Raw genomic sequence first — 21,773 nt, 5'->3', positions numbered from 1 at the left:
ACCGCTGGGTTGATTGCCAGTCTGTGGTTGCTTAGGTGCTGGCAGAGCTGGCGCAAATGTGCCACGTGTTCTTGGCGTGAACTGCTGGCCACCAGGATATCGTCCAAGTAAATGAAAACAAAATCCAGGCCGTGTCCCACCGAGTCCATGAGCCTTTGGAAAGTTTGGGCTGCATTCTTGAGACTGAAAGGCATCCTCAGGAATTCGAACAAGCCGAACGGGGTGATGAGGGCTGTTTTGGGCACGTCGTTGGGGTGCACTGGGATCTGATGGTATCCCTGGACTGGGTCGACCTTCGAGAAGATGGTCGCTCCGTGCAGGTTCACCGTGAAATCCTGGATGTGGGGCACCGGGTATCTGTCAGCGGTTGTGGTGTCATTGAGCCTCCTGTTGGGCCTCTACCCTCCTGCAGACTTGGGCACCACGTGCAGTGGGGATGCCCACGGGCTGTCAGAGCAGCGGACGATTCCCATCTCCTCCATCTTATGGAACTCCTCCTCCTCGGCAAGTTGGAGCTTGTCAAGTGGGAGCCTGCGAGCTCAGGCGTGCAGCGGCGGTCCTTGCGTGGGAATGTGGTGCTGCACGCCGTGCTTGGGGTTGGCCGTGGAGAACTGCGGGGTGACTATGGAGGAAATTCCACCAACACCCTGGCGAATTCGTTACCTGAGAGGGTCATGGAATCCAGGTGGTGGGCCGGTAGCTTGGCTCCTCCAAGTTGGGAAGTCTGGAATGTCTTGGTGTGGACCAAACGCCGGCCTTTCAGGTCAACCAGGAGGCAGTTGGCCCGTAGGAAATCTGCCCCTAGTAATGGCTGCGATACTGCTGCCAATGTGAAAGTCCAAGTGAAACGGCTGGACCCGAAACGCAGTGGGATGGTTTGCGAGCCGTATGTTTGAATACTGGCGCCGTTTGCAGCGGTGAGCTCGGGGACTGGGACCACGTTACGAGTGTCCATGTTCGAGGGGGGAAGTACGCTGACTTCGGCCCCGGTGTCTACCAGGAAGCGCCGCCCGGAGTGTTGGTCCCAGAGGTAGAGGAGGCTGTCTCAGTGGCCAGCTGTAGCCATTAGCCATGGCTGGACCCCGGCATTTCCCGGGAAGGCACATGGTGAATGGCAGCGGCACACGCCTGAACCCCATCTTCGGTGGAAGAAACACCACTGTTCCGAAGCTTCGTCCTTCTCCCCAGTGGGTCTTGATGGCTTTGGTTGCGGGGCCTAGGCTTTGGGCTGCACGGTCGTGGCCAGGCCGATGAAGGCTGCTCCACGTTGCTTGCTCTGCCAAAGGACGTCTGCTTTGGCCGCGAACCCAATTGGGTCGCTGAAATCCTCACTTGCGAGGAGGAGGCGAATGTCCTCTGGCAGTTGTTCAAGGAACAACTGCTCAAACAAAAGGCATGGTTTATGGCCATTCATGAGCGCCAGCATATCGTTCATGAGCTTGGATGGCGTGCGGTCGCCCAGACCGTCCAAGTGTAGGAGCCACGCGGCTCACTCGCGGTGGGAAAGTCCGAAAGTACGGAGCAGGAGCGCCTTAATCCCAGGGTACCTGTCCTCTGTTGATGGCCGGCACAGGAAGTCGATGATCCAGCCTGCTGTGTCCTGGTCGAGCGTGCTGACCACGTAGTAGTACCTCGTGGCGTCCGATGTAATGTCTCTGGCAAACTGGGCCTCAGCCTGCTTGAACCAAACTTGGGGCTGAGTGGCCCAGAAAGTCGGGAGCTTCAGAGCAACTGCGCTGTGTGAGTTGCTGGAACTCATGGCTGGGCACTGAGTCGTTTGTTCCAGATGCCATCTGGAATGTTGGGGTCACCAATATGTAGCTGATTGCGGCGCGCTATGGAAGAAACGACATGGAGGCAGAGAGAGCTGATCTCCAGAAACTTTACTTCAACCACACAAAAGCGCGCCAATAAACTCTACCCACAAGACCCTGCCAATGCGCGGGCCCCGACTATGTCAGAACGTTCCCAGAAGGTCCATCCCTGGGAGATAGTTCAAGACGCGCTTCCGCGCCATGCGCCCAATGGCAGTTCGAGTTCCGCGTGTGCAGGCCGCCACAAAAAGTTCAATCCCTGTGGCAACACACCACTCTTTTTTCTTGCTAACCAGGATATCTGATTTCAGGTTTGAGGTTGCATTCCTACTGGTGGTAACATTTCACCCCCTTGCGTATCAAAAACCTATCTCCCTTTGCGTTAAAATATACAAAGCTATGCTTTCATTGGACTGAGGAAGAGCTCTAAAGATTTGGGGCTGTCAGAGAAAATTTCATCTTATCTGTCTTAAATGGGTCAATCCTTATTTTAAAACAGTGATTGATTTGTTCTGTATTATCCCATGGAGGAATAGTCCGCTCCACACCCATCTTTCCAAGACCCTTTGGGATCTTTGCCTTTCCTTCCCTTGTAAGACAACCTGCTCAGTTTAGGTAACAGCCTAGTAAGCCTTTCTGATCTGCTCTCAATGTATTAACACTTTCCCTAAAATAAGGAGACTAAAATGAGTACAAGAAGATAAGAGCAGGAGTAGACCACCAGGTCCATCAAGCCTGCTCTGCCATTCAATATGTTCGTGGCTGATCTATGCTGGCCTTGCTCCTCTTCTGTGTCAGTTACAGTGAACATTACTTCACATAAGGTCTCACCAATGCCTTGCATTACTGAAGCATAACTTTTCTTCTGTATTCAACTGCCCATTTTACATTTTCCCACATCAAATCTTTGCACACTTGCTGAATGTATTTGTCTCTCTTAGCCTGGTCCTCTTAATGACTTATTTCCAGCCTATCTTTGTGTCGTCAGCACTTGTAGCAACCATGCTATTTGGAGAGTTCATCTGTTATTTATGTAATTGTAAAAGGTGTGGCCCCAATACTGTTCCCTGTGGCACGCAAGTAGTTGTATCATGCCAACTGGATGAAGACTTATTTATACCAATTGCTTCTTTAAGCCAGCCAATTTTCTACCCCATCCATGTTGCTTTCTAACGCCATTTTCTGCAACAACTGTGATGCAGTACATTATATACTCAAATGCCTGCTGGAAATAGAAATATAATTTAAAACCCATGTGAATTCTTCACAAAACTCCAATAAATTGGTCAAACATGATTGACTTTTAATTGTTTCCTGATGTAAGATTATTAATAGTTTCCGACACTTTCCTTGATTATTGGCACAGCAAGCAGAGCTGTTGCCTCAGTGCTGTGATCCAGGTTCATCCCTGACTTTGGATGCTGTCTGCATGTAGTTTGCATGTTCTCCCTGTGACTGCATGGGCTGCTTGGTGTTTCAATTTCCTCCCACATCCCAAAGACTGGTTTGGTCACTCTAATTTTCCCTGGTGTATTAATAAGTGGTAGAATTTGTAGGGAGTTGATGGCATGGGTTACAGACAATTTCTGGAATTATTTGGTAAGCCAGCATAGACTCAAGCTGATTGACATAGAGGAAAACCATAAGGAAACATTGGTGTTAAGCCAACTGATTTTTATTTGTCTCCCTCTGAATAAAGGAGTTACAATTGCTATCTTCCAATTGAACAGAACCTACCCTAATCTAGGGAATTTTGTGAAATTAAAATCCACGCATCGACCATCTCACTAGCCACTTATAAGAAGAATGATGATGAAGTCCATCGGAGCCTGGAGACTTGTCAACCTGCAAATCCAATAATTTGCTCATTTCTGCTTTCCTGGTGATTGTAGTTTTCCCAAGTTCATCCCAATTCCCAGTTTGCAGCGATCTCTGAGATGTTGCTTGTATTCTGTAAAGATTGATGCAAAGTATCAGTTTAATTCATCTGCCTTCTCCTTGTTTTCAGTTATTAGTTTGCCCATATTCACACTCTATAGGCCCAAAACTCACTTTTTTTTCTAAATCCCTCATAACTCTTACAAGCTAGTTTAATATTTCTGGCTGGCTACGTTTTGTACTCAAATTTATTTCCTTTTTAGCCATCCCTTGCTGTTTTTATATTTTGTCCTGTCTCCTGTTCTACTACCCATCTTTGTAAAATTGTATGCTTTTTTTCTTTGTTTGATATTCTTTATTTAAACGTGGATGGTGCATTCTCCCCTTCGAATATTTTTTTACTGAAATGTATCTATTTTGTGTATTCTGAAAGACCCCCATAGCTATTAGTCACTGCATCTTGATTGTCTGATTCCTTAATTTGCCAGTTCCCCTTGGCTAGTTTTACTTTTGTGCCCCCACAGTTTAGCGTAAATTAAGTTTAGCGTAATAGTATTGGACACAACCTTGTGAATTGTAAATGCTGATACCTTTGGGGAGGTCATTAAACATCTCCTGTTGCAGGTCTGGTATAGCTGCTCTCTGGTTGGATCCAGAACATACTGTTGTAAAACTATCCAGAAAATGCTCTGTGGACTAATTGAGGTTACCTATACCCATCTGATTTTTCTAGTCTATATATAGATTAAATCCCCGATATCATTGCTGTCTTCTGTCAAGCTCCCACTATTTCTCCCTTTATGCTCTGTCCTACTATGGTTACAGTTAGGAGCCTAAACTACATTTGCATGGTTGCTGCTTGATTTTGCTGTTCATCTCCACCCAGACTGCTTATGTCCTGGTTTCCTGAACTTTTTTCCCCAGAAAGTTATCATTGGTTTTGTTTCAATATCTGATGGTTTTGGTGTATGTCAACAAATCCAGATTCCTTTGTTCAAGAAAGCGAGTAGGGATAACCCTGGAATTACAGGCTAGTGAGTCCTTACTTCAGTGGTGGGCAAATTACTGGAGAAGATTCTCAGAGACAGGATTTATGGGTATTTAGAGAAGCATAGGCTGATTAGTGACAGTCCGCATGGCTTTGTGATGGGCAGGATATGCTTCACAAGCCTGATTTGCGTTCTTTGAGGATGTGACAAAGCACATTGAAAGTCAAGCAGTGGAAGTGGTGTATATGGATTTCAGTAAGGTGTTTGATAAGGTTCCTCATGGAAGGCTCATTCAGGAAGTCAGGAGGCATTGGATCCAGGAAAACTTGGCTGTGTGGATTCAGAACTGGCTTGCCCATAGAAGACAGAGGGTGGTGGTAGATGGAGTGTATTCTGCCTGGAGGTCAGTGACCAGTGGTGTTCTGCAGGGATATGCTCTGGGACCCCTGCTCTGTGATTTTTATAAATGACTTGGATGAGGATGTGGAAGGGTGGATTAGTAAGTTTGCAGATGATACAAAGGTTGGTGGTGTGGATAGTGTAGAAGGTTGCTGTAGGTTACTACAAGACATTAATAGGATGCAGAGTTGGGCTGAGAAGTGGCAGATGTTCAACCCAGAGAAGTGGCAGATGTTCAACCCAAAAAAGTGTGAAATGATGCACTTTGGAAGATTGAATTTGAAGGCAGAATACAAGGTTAATGGCAGAACTCTCAGCAGTGTGGAGGAACAGAGGGATCTTGGGGTCCACGTCCATAGATCCCTGAAGGTTGCCAAGCAGGTTGAAAGGGTTGTGACGAAGGCGTATGGTGTGTTGGCCTTCCTTGGTCGGGGTATTGAGTTCACGAGCCGTGAGGTAATGTTGCAGTTCTATAAAACTCTGGTTAGACCACACTTGGACTATTGTGTTCAGTTCTGGTTGCCTCATTATAGGAAGGATGTGGAAGCTTTAGAAAGGGTGCAGAGGAGATTTACCAGGATACTGCCTGGATTGGAGAGCATGTCTTATGAGGATAGGTTGAGTGAACTAGGGCTTTTCTCCTTGGAGCGGAGGAGGAGGAGAGGTGACTTTCGATAGAGGTGTACAAAGATGATAAGAGGCATAGATCGAGTGAACAATCAGACTTTTTCCCAGGATGAAAATGGCTTACATAAGGGGGGTATAATTTTAAAGTGATTAGAGGAAGGTATTGGTGGGGGAGAAAAATGTCAGAGGCAAGTTGTTTTTTTTCACACGGTGGTGGGTGCATGGATCGCACTGCCGGCAGAGGTGGTGGAGGCAGATACATTAGGGACGTTTACGAGACTCTTGGATAGGCACGTGAATGATAGAGAAATGGAGGTCTATGTGGGAGGGAAGGGTTAGATAGATCTTAGAGCAGGATAAAATGTTGGCACAACATCATGGGCTGAAGGGCCTGTACTGTGCTGTAATGTTCTACGTTCTTTTGGAATTCATTAGTCAAAAGGGCTGTGGAGACTTGGTCGCTGTGTATATTTAAGGCAGATGGATCACTTTTTTGTATATTAAGTGACTTGGAGAAGGTGCAGTTAAAAAAAAAATCAGCCATAATCTTACTGAAATATGGAGTAGGTGTGAGGGGCTGAATGCCCTACTCTTTCATATAGAGCTCATTGATTTCTTTTCCACCCACCAAACTTATAATTGGGGCTAACAAAAGGGAAATTGGATAAGCAAAGGGCTACAAGGAAAGAGTAGGGAAATGGAGCTGACAGGATTGCTCCATTACATGAAATGATGCAAAGCAAAGTAGCAGTGTGGACTGCGAGGAGGACACTGAGATCCTTCAGGAGGCTGACTAAACCTCAGTCTGTCACCAGACTCCTTCTCCTGACAGCTAGACTACCTACAGCAGACATCTCAAGGCACTGAAAAGTACCAGTGCTGTCTCTACAAATCCTCCAAGTTTGCTGGAAGGATAGGCAAACCAATATCAGGATCCCCAATGTTCCCACCATCAAGGGCCTAGTTACTTTCAGTTGGCTACATTAGCAGGATGCATCATTGGCATGCTGATGCCAGACTCCTGAAACGGACACTTCCAAGTTTGCTTGTGGGAAGAGATTACCAAGTGAACAGAAGAAAAGATTTGAGGATATTCTCAAAATCACAAATGCAAATCCTGTTGACTCTTGATTCACTGGCACGTGACTGTTCAAAGTGGAGCAGAATCATTCAGAATGGTATTGAGAACCTTGGCTATGCAAAGAGAAGCCTGCCATAAGCAGCAGAAGGAGTGCACCACTTTGCCACTTACCCACCCACTGGCCCTGTCAGTTTTCTTCTGCTCTGTCTGCATTTCCCATATTGCCCTTGTTAGGCACCTTGGAACCCACAAAGCCAAAGTGGAATCAAGTCATTCTGAATCCTGAAAGTCATTGTAAGTCTGGGAGAGAGCATATTCAATTTGCAAAGTGGCCTTCAGCTTGATAACAATTCCATCACGATCAATGATTAACTTTTTCTTCCCTTTTTGCAGATTGTATGTATTATAGCAGCAGTGCAATCAATTTTTAATACTAAACAATTTTGTGTCATCTATTTGGTGAGGCCATTGAAATCTGATTATCCTTCACCTTTCTACTTTCATATCGTCACCCATCTTAATTCCATTCCTATAAATGCATTTTTAACCTGATTTGTGATTTTTGGGAAGGGATAAATATTTAAAATTGCATCCTTGATTATAAATATGATGTAGTGGAACTATGTGCTAGTTTTAATATTGTTTTCTTTTTGGTGCTTCGTCAAAATACAATTTCTGATAATACCAATAAAGTAATCTGGATGTTTTGCTATTTTGTTTTTCTTCCAGATTACACTGGACAAAGTCCTTGGGATTACAGCATCCAGCAGCAGTAGTTTAGCCTGTGATTTGACCACAGGATTAGTGGCATATCCAGCAGGGTAAGTGACAAAGTAGACCCAGGTTTTGTGGGGAAATGCATGAATGACAATTAAGGCAGTTGATGGGTATAATGAGGTCTTTTTAAGATGATTCTCAAGAATCTGCCCATTCAACCTAGGCTCTAAGATTATTGGCTTCATGCCTGGTCATTTTTTTGCCTCTTCTTGCCAGCATTGTATTTTTATTGCTGTACAAAAGAATAGTTCTCAGCAATGATAGCAAGTTCTGGTGGCACCTGGGAGATTTTTAAAGTTGGAAAAGGCTGAATACAGTGATGGATATTTCAGGTTAGAAGTACAGAAAACATTGCCTATTTGGCATAGATACTTGGATAGAGAAAATGAATGTACAAAAAAAACAAGCTGCTGGAGGAATTCAGTGGGTGAAGCAGCATTTCTGGACGGAAATGGACATTCAAGCTTTTGGGTTGAGACCCTTCATCTGGACTGAAAGAGTAGGCATGGGCAGGAGCTGGCAAGTGATAGATTGATCCATGTGAGGAGGGGTTGAAGATGGAGTTAGGTGGGGGAGGGAAAGGTGGAGATAGTGACAGAGGCTGGGAGGTGATAGATGGAGACAACAAAGGGCTGCAGATTGTGGATTTATTCATCCTTATGCATTCCAAGACATCCAACACATCCATCTTCTTAATGCTGACTTTGGACTATCAACGTATCCTTTCCTGAACTTGCTATCTTCCATGTCCTTCTCCTTGGTGAATACTGACATGCTTTGTTACACACCAAGTGGGGGGAAAAAGTTGATCAGAGAAGCAGGTCATGTATTCTGGTCTGGTGGTAGATGCTTTTATAGTAGATTAATGCAGTGATTAATATAGAGCATAATTACAACATATTATTGCTTAAATGAAGTTTTATGCCTGTGTTTTTCAATCAATAAGCATTGTTTTCCTTGGGTTATAGTCTGAATAATTAGAATAATGCACTGGGAGCATAGTAGTGCAACTGTCTCTTGGCTTCACTGACACGGTTTAGATTCTGATCTTGAGTGCTGTCTGTGTGAAGTTTACATTGTTCTACCTGTGACTGTGGGTTTTCCCCCAGGCGCTCTGGTTTTCTCCTACATAACAAAGATGTTCTGGTAGGTTAATTGGCCACTGTAAATTACCCCTTAATGGGTGACAGGTGAAATTTGGAGGACGGAGGATGGGCAGGAGTGATAAGCATGTGAGAAAGAATGAGTTACAGGGAAACAAATGGGGGAATGGAGCTGGGATTGCTCTGAGAGCCAACAGAGATTTGACGGACCATATGAGCATCTTCTCTGTAAGGAAATGTAATATGAGCAGGCAAAATTCCATGTTGTTATTATTATACTGAGTATGAAATTGCACTGTTGAGGCAGTTTAATTATATACACTTGCTAACCATGACCCCAAAGTTATAACACATCAAGCTACATGGTCTGCTCTTGCTTTTTATACAGGGATAACGAAGCTGTGTTCACTGACAGATTAACTGCTCTTCAGCAGATTTAAGTGATTATTAAGACTCCTAGGTCCAAACTCCTGACTCTATTTATAATTTGAATATGACTGCAAAGTACTTCAGGTTCTCACCTTTCCCTTATGGATTAAGTGGCTGTTAATGTGAATCTGTAATGTCTTTTGCATCAGTGCAAGCTATGCAATATAGTTGGTATGCTACAAAATTTAAACTTATTTCTGAACCCTATAGCTAAACTAGTACTCCAGTGTTAATTGATAAACATGCACCAATGAAAGGCTGTCAAGAGTATAGAGTGAAGTAATTGGTGAGAACTGCATTCATGTAGAAAATTGTAATCCTATGCAAAGAAAGTAAATGTAATTTCAATGGGTTGGAAAATAAGTTAATTTTATACAGATTTGATTCTCTAGCTGGCCAATCTAATGGCTTGCCATCAGCTTTAAATATCCTTGTGTTTTAACCTTAAATAATGTTTTCTTTCTGCCGTTTAATTAGAATGGTGTTGCCAACTGTTTAAAAATAATGAAGAATTCTGTCTCCCAGTAATGTGCCAAAATACTAGCAACTTAAATGAAAGTTTGGTTCAGGATTTTAGTCTGTTGCTTTTTTAAAATGTGTTGAATTAACCCAAAAAAAGGGTGGTTTTGTAAAAGGTAATAAATTGCAATTATTATGGTAACCTAGTTGTCCTTATTTTTAAAAAAATATTATTTAAATTTTAGAGTCTGTGATGTTTAATCTTGATATTCTGCAGTACACCTGTCAAACTATTGTACAGACTGATTTCAAGTCACTAGATCATTGTTTTATAAGTGTTTTCTTAAATGAACTACTCAGGAATTTGAATGCTGGTCTACCCTACTACATGGATATTTGATTTTGAGAAGCATTCTAATATAGATGAGGGCTTTCTAGCTAGCATGTGTGATTATTTTGATCCCTTCTCACTATGGGAAAACTTTCAGCGTGATTTGGGTATGTATGTGGATCAATCTGGATGTAATGAAGAGTGCTCAGTCGCAAACTGCAATAAAGTTATGAAACTTGAAATGTGTAACTGAGAATGTCTGTATTCACCAGGGAAGAGGACATAAAGGATAATACGTTCAGGGAGGGATACATTGATAGTCTGGAGCATGTCAGTATTAAGAAAGTTGTGGCGTTAGGTGCCTTGGAACACAAGGATGGATAAATCCTCAGTGCTGGATAAAATCTATCCCAGAATGTTATGAGAAACAAGAGGAGATTGCTGGGGCCTCTTGTTTCTCGTAACATTCTGGGATAGATCTTATCCATTTTCGCATCTTTGTTAGCCACAGATGTACCAGAAGACTAGAGGATAGCTAATCTCCTTCATTTAAGGACAGCAGGGATAAGTCGGTAGCTATAGGCCAGTGAGTCTTGCATTAGAAGTAGGGAACTTATTGGAGAATTCTAAGGGAAGGGATTGATGTACATTTGGAAAGATAGGGACTGATTTTGAGATGGTTAGTATGGCCTTGTGCAGGGAAAATCCTGCCTCATTAATTTGATTGTTTTTTGAGGAGATTAATGAAAGTGTGCAGTAGATGTTGTCTGTATGGACTTGAGTAAGGCATTTGACAAAGTCTGACTTGTTAGGCTGGTCCGGTAGGTTAAGGGATCCAAGGTGAGCTGGCTAATTAGATCCAAAGTTGGATTGGTGTTTTCTCATTGGAAGTTTGTGATTAGTGGTATACTATAGGCCTTGGTGTTGGCACCTTTGTTTGTGATGTATATTAACAACTTGGATGGGAATGTAGAAAGCATAATTACTATGTTTGTGGATGATGTGAAAATTGGTAGTGTTCTGGACAGCAAGGAGGGCAAATGGAATTTAATCCTGTTGAGTGTGAGGTGATGCATTTCAAGAAGTCAAATGGGGTAGGACCTGTCCAGTAAATGATAGAGCACTAAGAAATGTTGATGAACAGAGACCCAGGGGTCCAAGTCCATAGTTCCCTGAAAGTGGCAACACAGGTAGATAGGGTGGTGAAGAAGGAATATGGCATGCTTGCCTTCATAAGTCAAGGCATAGAATACAAGAATATGGATGTTATTGCAACTTTACAAAACACTGGTTAGGCCACACTTGGAGTATTGTCTGTGGTTCTGGTTGCCACACTATGGGAAGGATGTGGTTGTGCAGAGGAGATTCACCAGAATGTTGCTGGATAGGCTGGACATGTTTTCCCTGGAGTGAAGGAGGCTGACGGGTGACCTGATAGAAGTGTATAAGATTATGAGAGGTGTAGATAGACTATCTTTTTTCCCATGGTAGGGGTATCAAAAACAAGAAGGAATAAGTTTAAGTTGACGGGAAGGAGTTTTAAGGAGATCTGAGGGATATGTTTTTAGAGTCATAGAATACTACAGCACAGAAACAGGCCCTTCAGCCCACCTAGTCCATGCCAAGCTGATCTTCTGCCTAGTCCCACCTACCTGTACCCGGACCATTTCCCTCCAAACCCCTCACATCCATGTACCTACCCAAACCTCTCTTGAATGTTACAATTGAATGTTGCAATCTACCACTTCTGCTGGCAGCTTGTTCCACACTCACCACCCTCTGAGTGAAGAAGTTTCCCCTCTGATCCCCCTTGTATATTTCACCTTTCACTCTAAACCTATGTCCTCTAGTTCTAGCCTCACCCAGCCTTGGGGGGAGGGGGGAGGAAGCCTATATACATTCACCCTATCTATACCCCTCATAATTTTGTATACCTCTATAAGATCTCCCCTCACTCTCCTGCACTCCAGGGAATAAAGTCCTAACCTATTCAACCTTTCCCTATAACTCAGGTCCTCAAGTCCCAGCAACATCCTTGTAAATTTTCTCTGCACTCTTTCAAGCTTATTGACATGGTTCCTGTAGGTAGGTGACCGGAACTGCACACAATACACCAACATCTTCTACAACTTAAACATAACATCCCAACTCCTGTACTCAATGCCCTGATTTATGAAGGCCGAAGTGCCAAAAGCTCTCTTTACAACCCTATCTACCTGAGACATCACTTTCAAGGAACTATGGATCTATGTTCCCAGGTCCCTTTGTTCTACTGCACACCTTAGAGCCATACCATTCACTGTGTAAGTCTTACCCTGGTTTGTCCTCCTAAAGTTGAACAACTCTCACTTGTCTGCATTAGATTCAATCTACCATTTTTCAGCCCAGAATTGTAGAGACATCTGGGAAACGGGGCCCCTCAGCCCACCAAGTTAGCACCAACCATCGGCTACCCTTGAACTTTTCCCACATTAAACCCATTTTCTTCTCCTTCTCTCTCCTTTCCACCACACCCCCCAAAAAAAAAGAAAATTTACCACTTACCTACATGTTAGGGGCAATTTAGTGGCCAATTAACCCAGCCTACAGGTCTTTGGGATGTGGGAGGAAACCTGTCACAAACCAGCAACAAAAGAAACACACTGAGCATGATTCAGTGTTAAAAACTATTTTATTAATCACTACTTATGATAATACGGAAAATAAAAGTAAAAATGTTAGTATGTTAGAATTCAAAAATGTTAAACCTCGAACGTTAACCCCAAAACTAAACTCTTCGTGTGTGGGTGTGGCAAAGTCCAAAACTCCCAGTTCCGGAATGGTTCTTAAAGTTCAGTTCCGCAAGCCATAAGGTGAAACATGAGCAAGGGCTTCTTCAACAACCACAGTTGTCTGAAGATAAGACGTAGACGTAGAGAAACATAGAGAGAGTACATATGAAATCCAAATGTTCCACGATGGAACCCAAACGACACTTCAGTGTTTACTCGGTAGTGACTTCCTCACCCCGAAAAGCATTCGAATCGTGGTCGTCCACACACAAATACCTGTTTCCTTCTACAGGTCAGCAACAAAGTGAACTCCACCGGATTACTTCCAACTTCCATACATGGATTTCAGTGGCAAACAGTTATTGTTTCTCATCCATCGATAGAGAAAACAAGCAGGCTGGTGTCTCTCTCCCTTCTCTCTCTCTCTCCTTCTTCTTCTAACTTCTTCAACAACGTCATTACGTCCTTTATCTTCTATTGACGTAAGCACGCCCCACACACACAAACACACACACTCTCTATCTTAAAGGGACTTTCACTGAGTCCATAACAAAACCACAGCACCTGGGTAAAACCCACATGGTCACAGGGAGAATGGGCAAACTCCACATAGACACTACCTGATGTCAGGATTGAACCCAGGTCACTGGAGCTGTGAGGCAGTGGTGTAGAAGCTTTGCACTGAGCTGCCCTAACCACACAGTGGTTGATGTCTGGAACGCATTACCTGAAAAGATGGTGGAATCAAATACAGTTACTTCAAGAGACATTTTAGATGCTTAAATATGCAAGGCCTAGAAGGACATGATCCTAATGGGGCAATTGGGATCAGTATAGATGGGCAAAAAGGTTGTCATTTGAGGTAGTAGGTGCTAGGACCTGTTTTGTGATGCTGTGCGACTGCCAGGTCGCTTCACTTTTTGAGGGTAGTAAGCACGGAAATTCATAGGCCACCTGTCATCCATGTGAGAAACCTTAAATCATTCAACCAGTTTTGACAATTGCATTTCACGCAAGAAGCATTAATACATTACCAGAAAATGTCTGAGACCACACATCACCAATACCTCTGTCTTTATGTAAGAACTTCATCTTTGGTGTCTGTTAATTCTTTAAAATATGTATCATTTTAAAACTCAAATGTTCTATTGTTCTTGTGAAATGTTTCATTCAGCTCAAATTATTTAACATCAGATTTCAAAAGGAAAATCTGTTTGTGTATGCAGTATCTTTTCCAATAGACTATGGGAGATGGATAAAGAATATTGCTTACAATAATACTTCTGAAATTCTAGAGTGAAAGTTGCTCAATGATGGGGTTAGGGCATGGAAATCTTTCACTGTTCATTGAGTCACATTTGATTTTGAGCAGCTCCATGGATATTCTTTTTAAAAAGTGAACAGTCAAAATCTTTACCTTTTTATATTCTTTTAACTGAGTGAAGGTGTTGAATTTACAAAGTTAATCAACTGGTTAAACTCTCCTTTGGAGCACCTAGGCATCTGAAAAACAATGTATGTCAGGCTGCTGTTTATCAATCAATACAGCTCTGCATTCAACACCATCATCCCCTCAGTACTGATCACCAAGCTTCAAAACCTGTGCTCTGTACCTCCCTCTGCAACTGGATCCTCTACTTCCTTATTGGAAGACCACAGTGCGGATCAGTAATAACATCTCCTTGCTGACAATCAACACAGGCGCACCTCAAGAATGCATGCTTAGTCCACTGTGCTATTCTCTCAATGCTCATGACCGTAGTAAGCACAGCTCAAACTCTATAAATTCGCCCATAGCACCACTGATGTTGGTAGAATCTCAGATGGCAATGAGGTGGTGTACAGGAGTGAAACAGATCAGCTGGTTGAATGGTTCACAATAACAACCTTGCACTCAATGTTAGCAAGACCAAAGAATTGATTGCTGACTTCAGGAAAGGGAAGTCAGGAGGATACACACCAGTCCTCATTGAGGGGTCAGTGGTGGAAAGGGTGAGCAGCTTCAAGATCCTGAGTATCAACATCTCTGAGGATCTATCCTGGGCAATCACTAAGAAGGCATGCCAGTGGCTCTACTTTGTTGGGAGTTTGGGGAGATTCAGTATCACCAAAGACTCTTATAAATTTCTACAGATGTACAGTGGAGAGCATTCTGACTGGTTGCACCACAGCCTGGTATGAAGGCTTTGATGCACAGGATTGCAAGATGCTGCACAGGGTTATAGTCTCAGCCAGCTCCATCACGGGCACAACCCTCCCCGCCATCAAGGACATCTTCAAGAAGCAGTGCCTCAAGAAGGAGGCATCCATCATTAAGAATCCTCACCATCCAGGACATGCCCTCTTCTCGTTACTACCATTGGGGAGGAGGTACGGGAGCCTGAAGACCCACACTCAACGATTCAGGAATAGCTTCTTCCCATTCGCCATCAGATTTCTGAACAGTCCATGAACACTACTTTGTTGTTCCTTTTTTTTGTTGCACTATTTTAGTTTTGTAATTTATGGTCATTTTATATCTTTGCACTGCTGCCACAAAACAAATTTCATGACATACAAGTTGGTGACAATGTGATTCTGAATTGGATTTGTTTTAATCTAGGTAAATAAGCAAGAATAAGAAAAGATTAGTTTCACAGCACGTCATCACTGTGTCATTGTATGTTTGGTGTGGAATTGGTTTTGGTGAAGTTAGGGATTACTTTTTAACATTGAAATTGGTGTTCTCAAATGAGACAACTGTAATTTGATTTTTTTTTAGTCTGTAATGAAAATTGAGTTCTAATTTTCTGTTTTAAGGTGTGTGGTGGTGCTCTGCAACCCAAAGAAGAATAAGCAGACTCATATTCTCAATGCTTCCAGGTAAGTGAGATCCAAAGACAACAAGTAAGACTCCTTTAACCAAGCAGTTGATCTGTACCATTGCTTGAAGGGATATGGCTTAGACCTGCCACTACAAATTCAGTGGTTTCTGAGGTTTTGTCCATTGTACATTTTGTTTCCTCTGCAACAGGACACAAAGGAAAATATCGGGAGTTGAAGGTGGGACAAAATGATGACAGGCATGATTCCAATGTGGACATAGTGCTGTAGGAAGAATGGATTACAAAAATCAAAAGTGGCCTACCTGCAAGAACCTCTTTCAGGAGGCCTCACTTAACTAGCTCTGCTCCTCCTGCAACAGCACTGTGGAAATATAATTATTCTGGGACTATTCCTCCAAATAACATGATTAGATTTTTCAAGCAGTACTCCAAGGGAGCAATTTCTGCAGCGGCACAATTCAACCTGGAAATAGTTGCAATCATGTTCTTCTTCAGAAATTAATTACAGGAGCCTGAAGACCCACACTCAACAATTCAGGAACAGCTGCTTTCCATTCGCCATCAGATTTCTGAACAGTCCATGAACACTACTTTGTTGTTCCTTTTTTTTGTTGCACTATTTTAGTTTTGTAATTTATAGTCATTTTATATCTTTGCATTGCTGCCACAAAACAAATTTCACGACGTACAAGTCGGTGACAATCTGATTCTGAACTGGATTTGTTTTAAGTGCACCTAAGTGCGTATTGCCAGAGAAAAACAGTACTTTGCAACTAAATTGTTAAAATCCCAACTATTGTGGAGCAATTCAATGAGTCAAGCATGAAAGAATTTTTGGTGCACAATGTGCCATTTAATGCCTACTTTTGAAAGATTATCAGTTAATGAAAGATATTTAAGGGTGTTAATGATTTAAAGAACATTGCCTCTCATTCTCCACAGATGTCACTCAGTCTAAGTGGTTGCAGTGTTCTGGTTATTTCAGGTTTTTACTTTTAAGATCTATTAAGATTAAAGTTGGGTAGAATATTTTGTGTTTTTTGTCAATATTCTATTGACTATAAACTTGTTGGGCTTGCTTAATTGGCTTAGGGAAATAGTGCTGAGTTTACGGGTGATTTTAAGCTGCTACGGTCAGGTCCCAGAAATTTGGGTGTTTTGAAAAAGCTGATAAACTAATTGAACAAAAAAAAATCCAAAGAAATGGCTTCCCTGCTTGTGTTCCTCCTGTGAGAATAAAACACCTGGTTGAAGTTGGTTTTGGTAAAGTTAGGATTGTTTTAAACAAATTCAACTTTGTCTTCTCAAATGAATATTTTTCACAATATAGTATTAGTAGTTGGTTTCCAGAGCCAAGAGCTGTCAATAACAAACTTGTTACCCTGTTGCCTCTATTGATTTGACATGTTAACGTTTGGGGAGGGTAGTGCTCAAGTTGGAACATCACCTGATTAATAGAATGGACATGATTGTTTTTCTATTTGTAGAAGCTCAATTATATTTGGCTTCTGGTTTTGGTAGTCCAATTGTCTCTCCATTACAGTTGCTAGCCTTTGTGGTAGGGTGTTGTCTTCAGTGCCTTGGCACCATACTCAACTGTTAGTAGTTATGAAGGATAAAAAGTAATTTTATTTTTTTTCACCTGATCTTGTATGACTTCCTACCAGTTGCAGATTACAATCGGAATCTAAATACTGATCACTCTAAACCTTGAGAGTATTAATGCCGATTATGGCATTCCAGGAGTTAGTTAACTTTGCACAAGCCAAAGGCTTGAATCCAGTGACCTTCAGTTCAATCATTGCTTGAGATTGTCAGTTGAGGAATTAAAAAAAAATAAAACTGTTATTTCTGCTGCATTTGTTTGGATAGGTGCATTAAAATGTGTTCTCAAATCCTAGTCCAATTTTAAAGCCATGAAGTAGGGAAAAGTACAAATCTTTTTGGTTTGATACCATTTCACTACCCTGTTTACCACCTAGTCATGATTGCTTGAATAAATGGATTAAATGCTAGTACACCACAGTAGAAAGGATTGCTTAAAAAAAAGTTGTACCGTGTAAATTAGCCATGGATTCTTTAATTCTAGTTGGAAGTTCGGGGGTGGGGACAAACTCTTCTAACCTTAGTCCTTTTTTGATTATATAGGTTATTGTTTGCCAAATCCAGTTGGCCAAATTTGATGGTAGGTATCACATGCAGAACAGGAGGAGGAAGGTGTATTGTGTGGGTAGCAGGTGACTGGTGGTAACAGAAGGGACCTATCTTGGGGAAGAGGTTTTGGACTGCAAATGGCATATTATGTTGCATTTCCAGTAGCTAAGAACATCTTAGACTCCCTAGTATGCAAATATTTGAAGTAGATAGTTGGGTATTCAAAATTCTTCTATGAAGGATGAAATGACATTTAAAATGAATAATGGTGCTTCAGTTCAATTATTGACTTGAGGTTTTTTCTTGATTTAGAAAAGCAGTCTGTTCTTTGGCATTCTCACCAGATGGAAAATACTTGGTTACTGGGGAGGTGAGTATGTTTTCAAAATGACTAGCATAATTTACAGTAGTATTGGTTTATTATTGTCACATGTACTGAGATATGGTGAAAAGCTTGGTGAAAAACTGCAAGCCATTCTTACAGTTCATTTCAAAAAAATAAGGTAGAATGTCATTGTCTGGTTCTGTAATATGGCAATGTTTATTTAACTACATAAGTGTAAAGAAACAAAGTCTGTTAATTTATTTAAATACAGCCCACTTATTTATACTATTTTTGCTTGAACTCCAATTCATTTTGATAAAATTTTAGTTTGTTCTATATTCCATTGAATGCTCTAAATTTGGTGCTTTGCCCCTGTAAATTTTTTTATTGAAACTTGGGAACTTCCATTTACTCTTCACCTACTAAATGTATTAACCATCAATTTCTGCCAAACAGTGGGTAAAGTTATCTAAGATTGAAACTTTTTGGATGCAGCTTATTAGTAATGTAAGTTTTCATATGGTGCTTGTGACTAAACTGCCTGCACCAATAAATCTGATGAATTTATTTTTCATGCTGTAACAATAACTGGGGAAAGAACATGTTGGAATCGAGACATTCCATTAATATCAAAATTCACTGCTTAGTTTTTAATGGACGAGTGACCTAAAGAAGTTTTACCTGTATTCCTGAATTCTGCATAACCTTTAGTTGATGGGCTGTGTTAACTCTGACATTCATTAGGGAATGCTAACTGAAATTCAAACACTAAATTTCACATGCCATTTTCAATTGACAGTTATGAGAAGGATGTAATAAAGTGTTAATTTCTGTTGAAATACTTTCAATTATTGACATCAAAGTTGCCTACTATTGTCTGCAGATTGAAAGAACATCTCACCTAGGGATCATTTGCACTGAGTGTGATTTGGCCTTTTGATATTGTTTGACTGTAGCACTGAGTGTATGAACCCAGCTGGATGCTAGGTTGGAAGGACTGATAATCAGTCCTCGGTCAATCCCTTGTAGTTGAGGATGATGGGGTTCTACTTCAGTTCTGTGGTTTTGGAGGTGACTGAAGAGGTCAATACCCCCACCACCCCAGCTATGCCTGCCTCTTTGTCAGCTACGTGGAACAGTCCATGTTCCAAGCCTACAGCGGTAATGCCCCCCAACTCTTTCTCTGCTACATTGATGACTGCATTGGGGCTGCTTCCTGCATGCGTTCTGAGCTCGTCAATTTCATCAACTTTGCCTCCAACTTCCACCCTGCCTTCAGATTCACTTGGTCCATCTCCGATGCCTCTCTCCCCTTTCTGGATCTCTGTCTCCATCTCCAGAGACAGATTAACCACAGACATCTTCTACAAACCCACTGGCTCCCATAGTTACCTTGACTGCACCTCTTCCCACCCTGTCACTTGTAAGGACACCATCCCCTTCTCCCTTTTCCTCCGCTGCATCTGTTCCCATGATGAGGCTTTCCATTCTAGGACACCAGAGATGTCCTCCTTTTTCAGTAAATGGGGTTTCCCTTCCATCATCATCAGTGCTGCCCTTACCCGTATCTCCTCCACTTCCCACACATTTGCCCTCACCTCCTCCCCCTGCTGACCATAACAGGGACAGGGTTCCCCTTGTCCTCACCTACCACTCCATGAGCCTTTGTATCCAACGCATCATTCTCTGCAACTTCTGCAACTTCCGCCACCTCCAACGGGATCCTACCACTTGGCACATCATCCCCTCACCCCTCTCTCCGCTTTCCAAGGGGACCGCTCCTCCGCGACTCCCTTATCCACTTGTTCCTCACCCCCCCCCCCGCCCGCCCCCCCAGCACTTATGCCTACAACCACATCAAGTGCTACACCTGTCCCTACACCACCTCCTTCACCACCATTCAGGTTCCCAGACAGTCCTTCCAGGTGAGGCAGCACTTCTCTTCTACCAAGTTGAGGCCAGATGCAGGTTGGAGGAACACCATCTCATATTCTGCCTTGGGAGTCTCCAACCCGATGGCCTCAACATTGATTTCTCCAACTTCCAATAACCCCACCCCTTCTTTTTCTTCCCTCCCCTCCCTCTCACTCCTTTGTCTTATTCCTGTGGCTCCCTTTTCCTGCCTTGATGACCTGCCCATCTCCTTTCCTCCCATCCCCCATCCTTTATTCTGTACTCTACTGCCCTCTCCTACCAGATTCCTCCTCCTTCAGCCCTTTGCCTCCTCTACCTATCACCTCTCAGCTTATTACATCTTCTCCCCCCCCTTCCCCCATCCACCTACTTTCCCCCTCTCACCTGGACTCTCCCCTGCCTGCGTGTGCTCCGTCCCTCCCCCTCCCCCCCACCTTCTTATTCTGGCTTCTACCCTCTTCCTTTCCAGTCCTGATGGGGTCTCTACCCCAAACGTCAACTGTTTATTTTCCTCCATGGATGCTGCCTCACTTGCTGAGTTCCTCGAGCACTTTTTGTGTATTGCTCCAGATTCCAGCAGCTGCAGAATTTTTTGTCTCCACTGAAGAGGTCAATGTAGGATTTGCAGACTTTACTACAGGTGGGCCAGGAAGTACTTGGTGGAATGTGTGTGTGGGCTGTTTCTTGCAAGGTCTCCACCTGTTCCCGACAATCTTTCTCAGTGCCATCCTGGATGGTCCTCCGTTCTAGCATCCATCATTAACCTGGGTTCATTCAATCTACATTTTGAGCATTTATGAGCCAGGGATTTCCATGAGTCAGTGAGTATTTTGCATTTTCTAAGAAGGCTTTGAAATCCTTATTGCCTCCATTCTAGGATGTTAATTCAAATATATGGGAGAATGAACCTTGCACTAAACATCTGCAACAACAGACCCCTACCAAGCTGCCCTGCTGCACAACACAGCATTTGGTGTTAACCAGAAATATTCAAATCTGCTACTTGGAATCTTAGAGCAATACAGCACAGATACAGGCCCGAGTACATGCCGACCACGGTGCCCACCCTGCTAGTCCCAATTTCCATTGTTCGACCCATATCCCTCCAAGCACCCATCCAAGTGCTTCTTAAATGATTCTATTATACCTGCCTCAACCCCTTCCTCTGGCAGCTCATTGTGAAGCTTTTATAGAAATGTCACAATACTTGATTAGAAATGCATGCCAGATACACCTTTTGCTGTAAATTTTCAGTGGTGTTACCTTTCTTTCCTTGTAACTACTTGAAGAGAAAATTAGAAACATAACATCCAGATTGGTAACAGCATGGGAGAACTCACCAGGAAAGAGAATAAATATAACTACATGTTAAGTGGAAGCATGAATATGAAAGTAACATTCTGTCAGGGTGGGTGGACAGGTGGGTTGGAGCTTTGTATATAAAATAAACCTAACTCTCAACTAAAAATGTATCAGCAGGGAATCCAGAGGTAATGGGAGGAAGATTTTTAAAAAACTTATTCAGCTATACTGTAAGCTATAAATTAAACAGATATTGCTACTCCAATGCGTAAATGCAATTGTGCAGTGTGGGGGTCAGGGAAGTTCTAAGTTCAGTAATCTGGTGCTAAATTATTTAGTTGATCCTTGTATGCTCTACAACTGTGCTGATGTAATTTTATTTTTAAATGTAGAGTGGACACATGCCCGCAGTGCGGGTCTGGGATGTGGCTGAGAAGACGCAAGTGGCTGAATTACAGTGCCACAAATACGGAATATCATGTGTATCTTTTTCTCCCAACATGAAGTATATTGTATCAGTAGGCTACCAGCATGACAAGCTTGTGAATGTCTGGGATTGGAAGGTAGGATTTTGAATATGTTTTTTTGTTGTTGT

General features: G+C 42.6%; 1 protein-coding gene across 1 annotated transcript in view; it reads left to right on the top strand.

Moving 5' to 3' along the window:
* LOC127586261 (mitogen-activated protein kinase-binding protein 1-like) overlaps window positions 1-21,773 on the top strand; it is an 82,030-nt gene that overhangs the window by 17,742 nt on the left and 42,515 nt on the right. The window contains exons 2-5 of the mRNA XM_052044066.1: window positions 7,518-7,609; window positions 15,458-15,520; window positions 17,950-18,007; window positions 21,571-21,741. Of these exons, the coding sequence (XP_051900026.1) occupies window positions 7,518-7,609; window positions 15,458-15,520; window positions 17,950-18,007; window positions 21,571-21,741 (384 nt within the window). The remainder of the gene's footprint in view (window positions 1-7,517; window positions 7,610-15,457; window positions 15,521-17,949; window positions 18,008-21,570; window positions 21,742-21,773) is intronic.

Source organism: Pristis pectinata, chromosome 35 (genome assembly GCF_009764475.1).
Source record: "Pristis pectinata isolate sPriPec2 chromosome 35, sPriPec2.1.pri, whole genome shotgun sequence".
Classification (NCBI taxonomy): domain Eukaryota; kingdom Metazoa; phylum Chordata; class Chondrichthyes; order Rhinopristiformes; family Pristidae; genus Pristis; species Pristis pectinata.
Note: the sequence above shows the minus strand (reverse complement) of the source record. Positions and strands in the feature narration are given on the sequence as shown.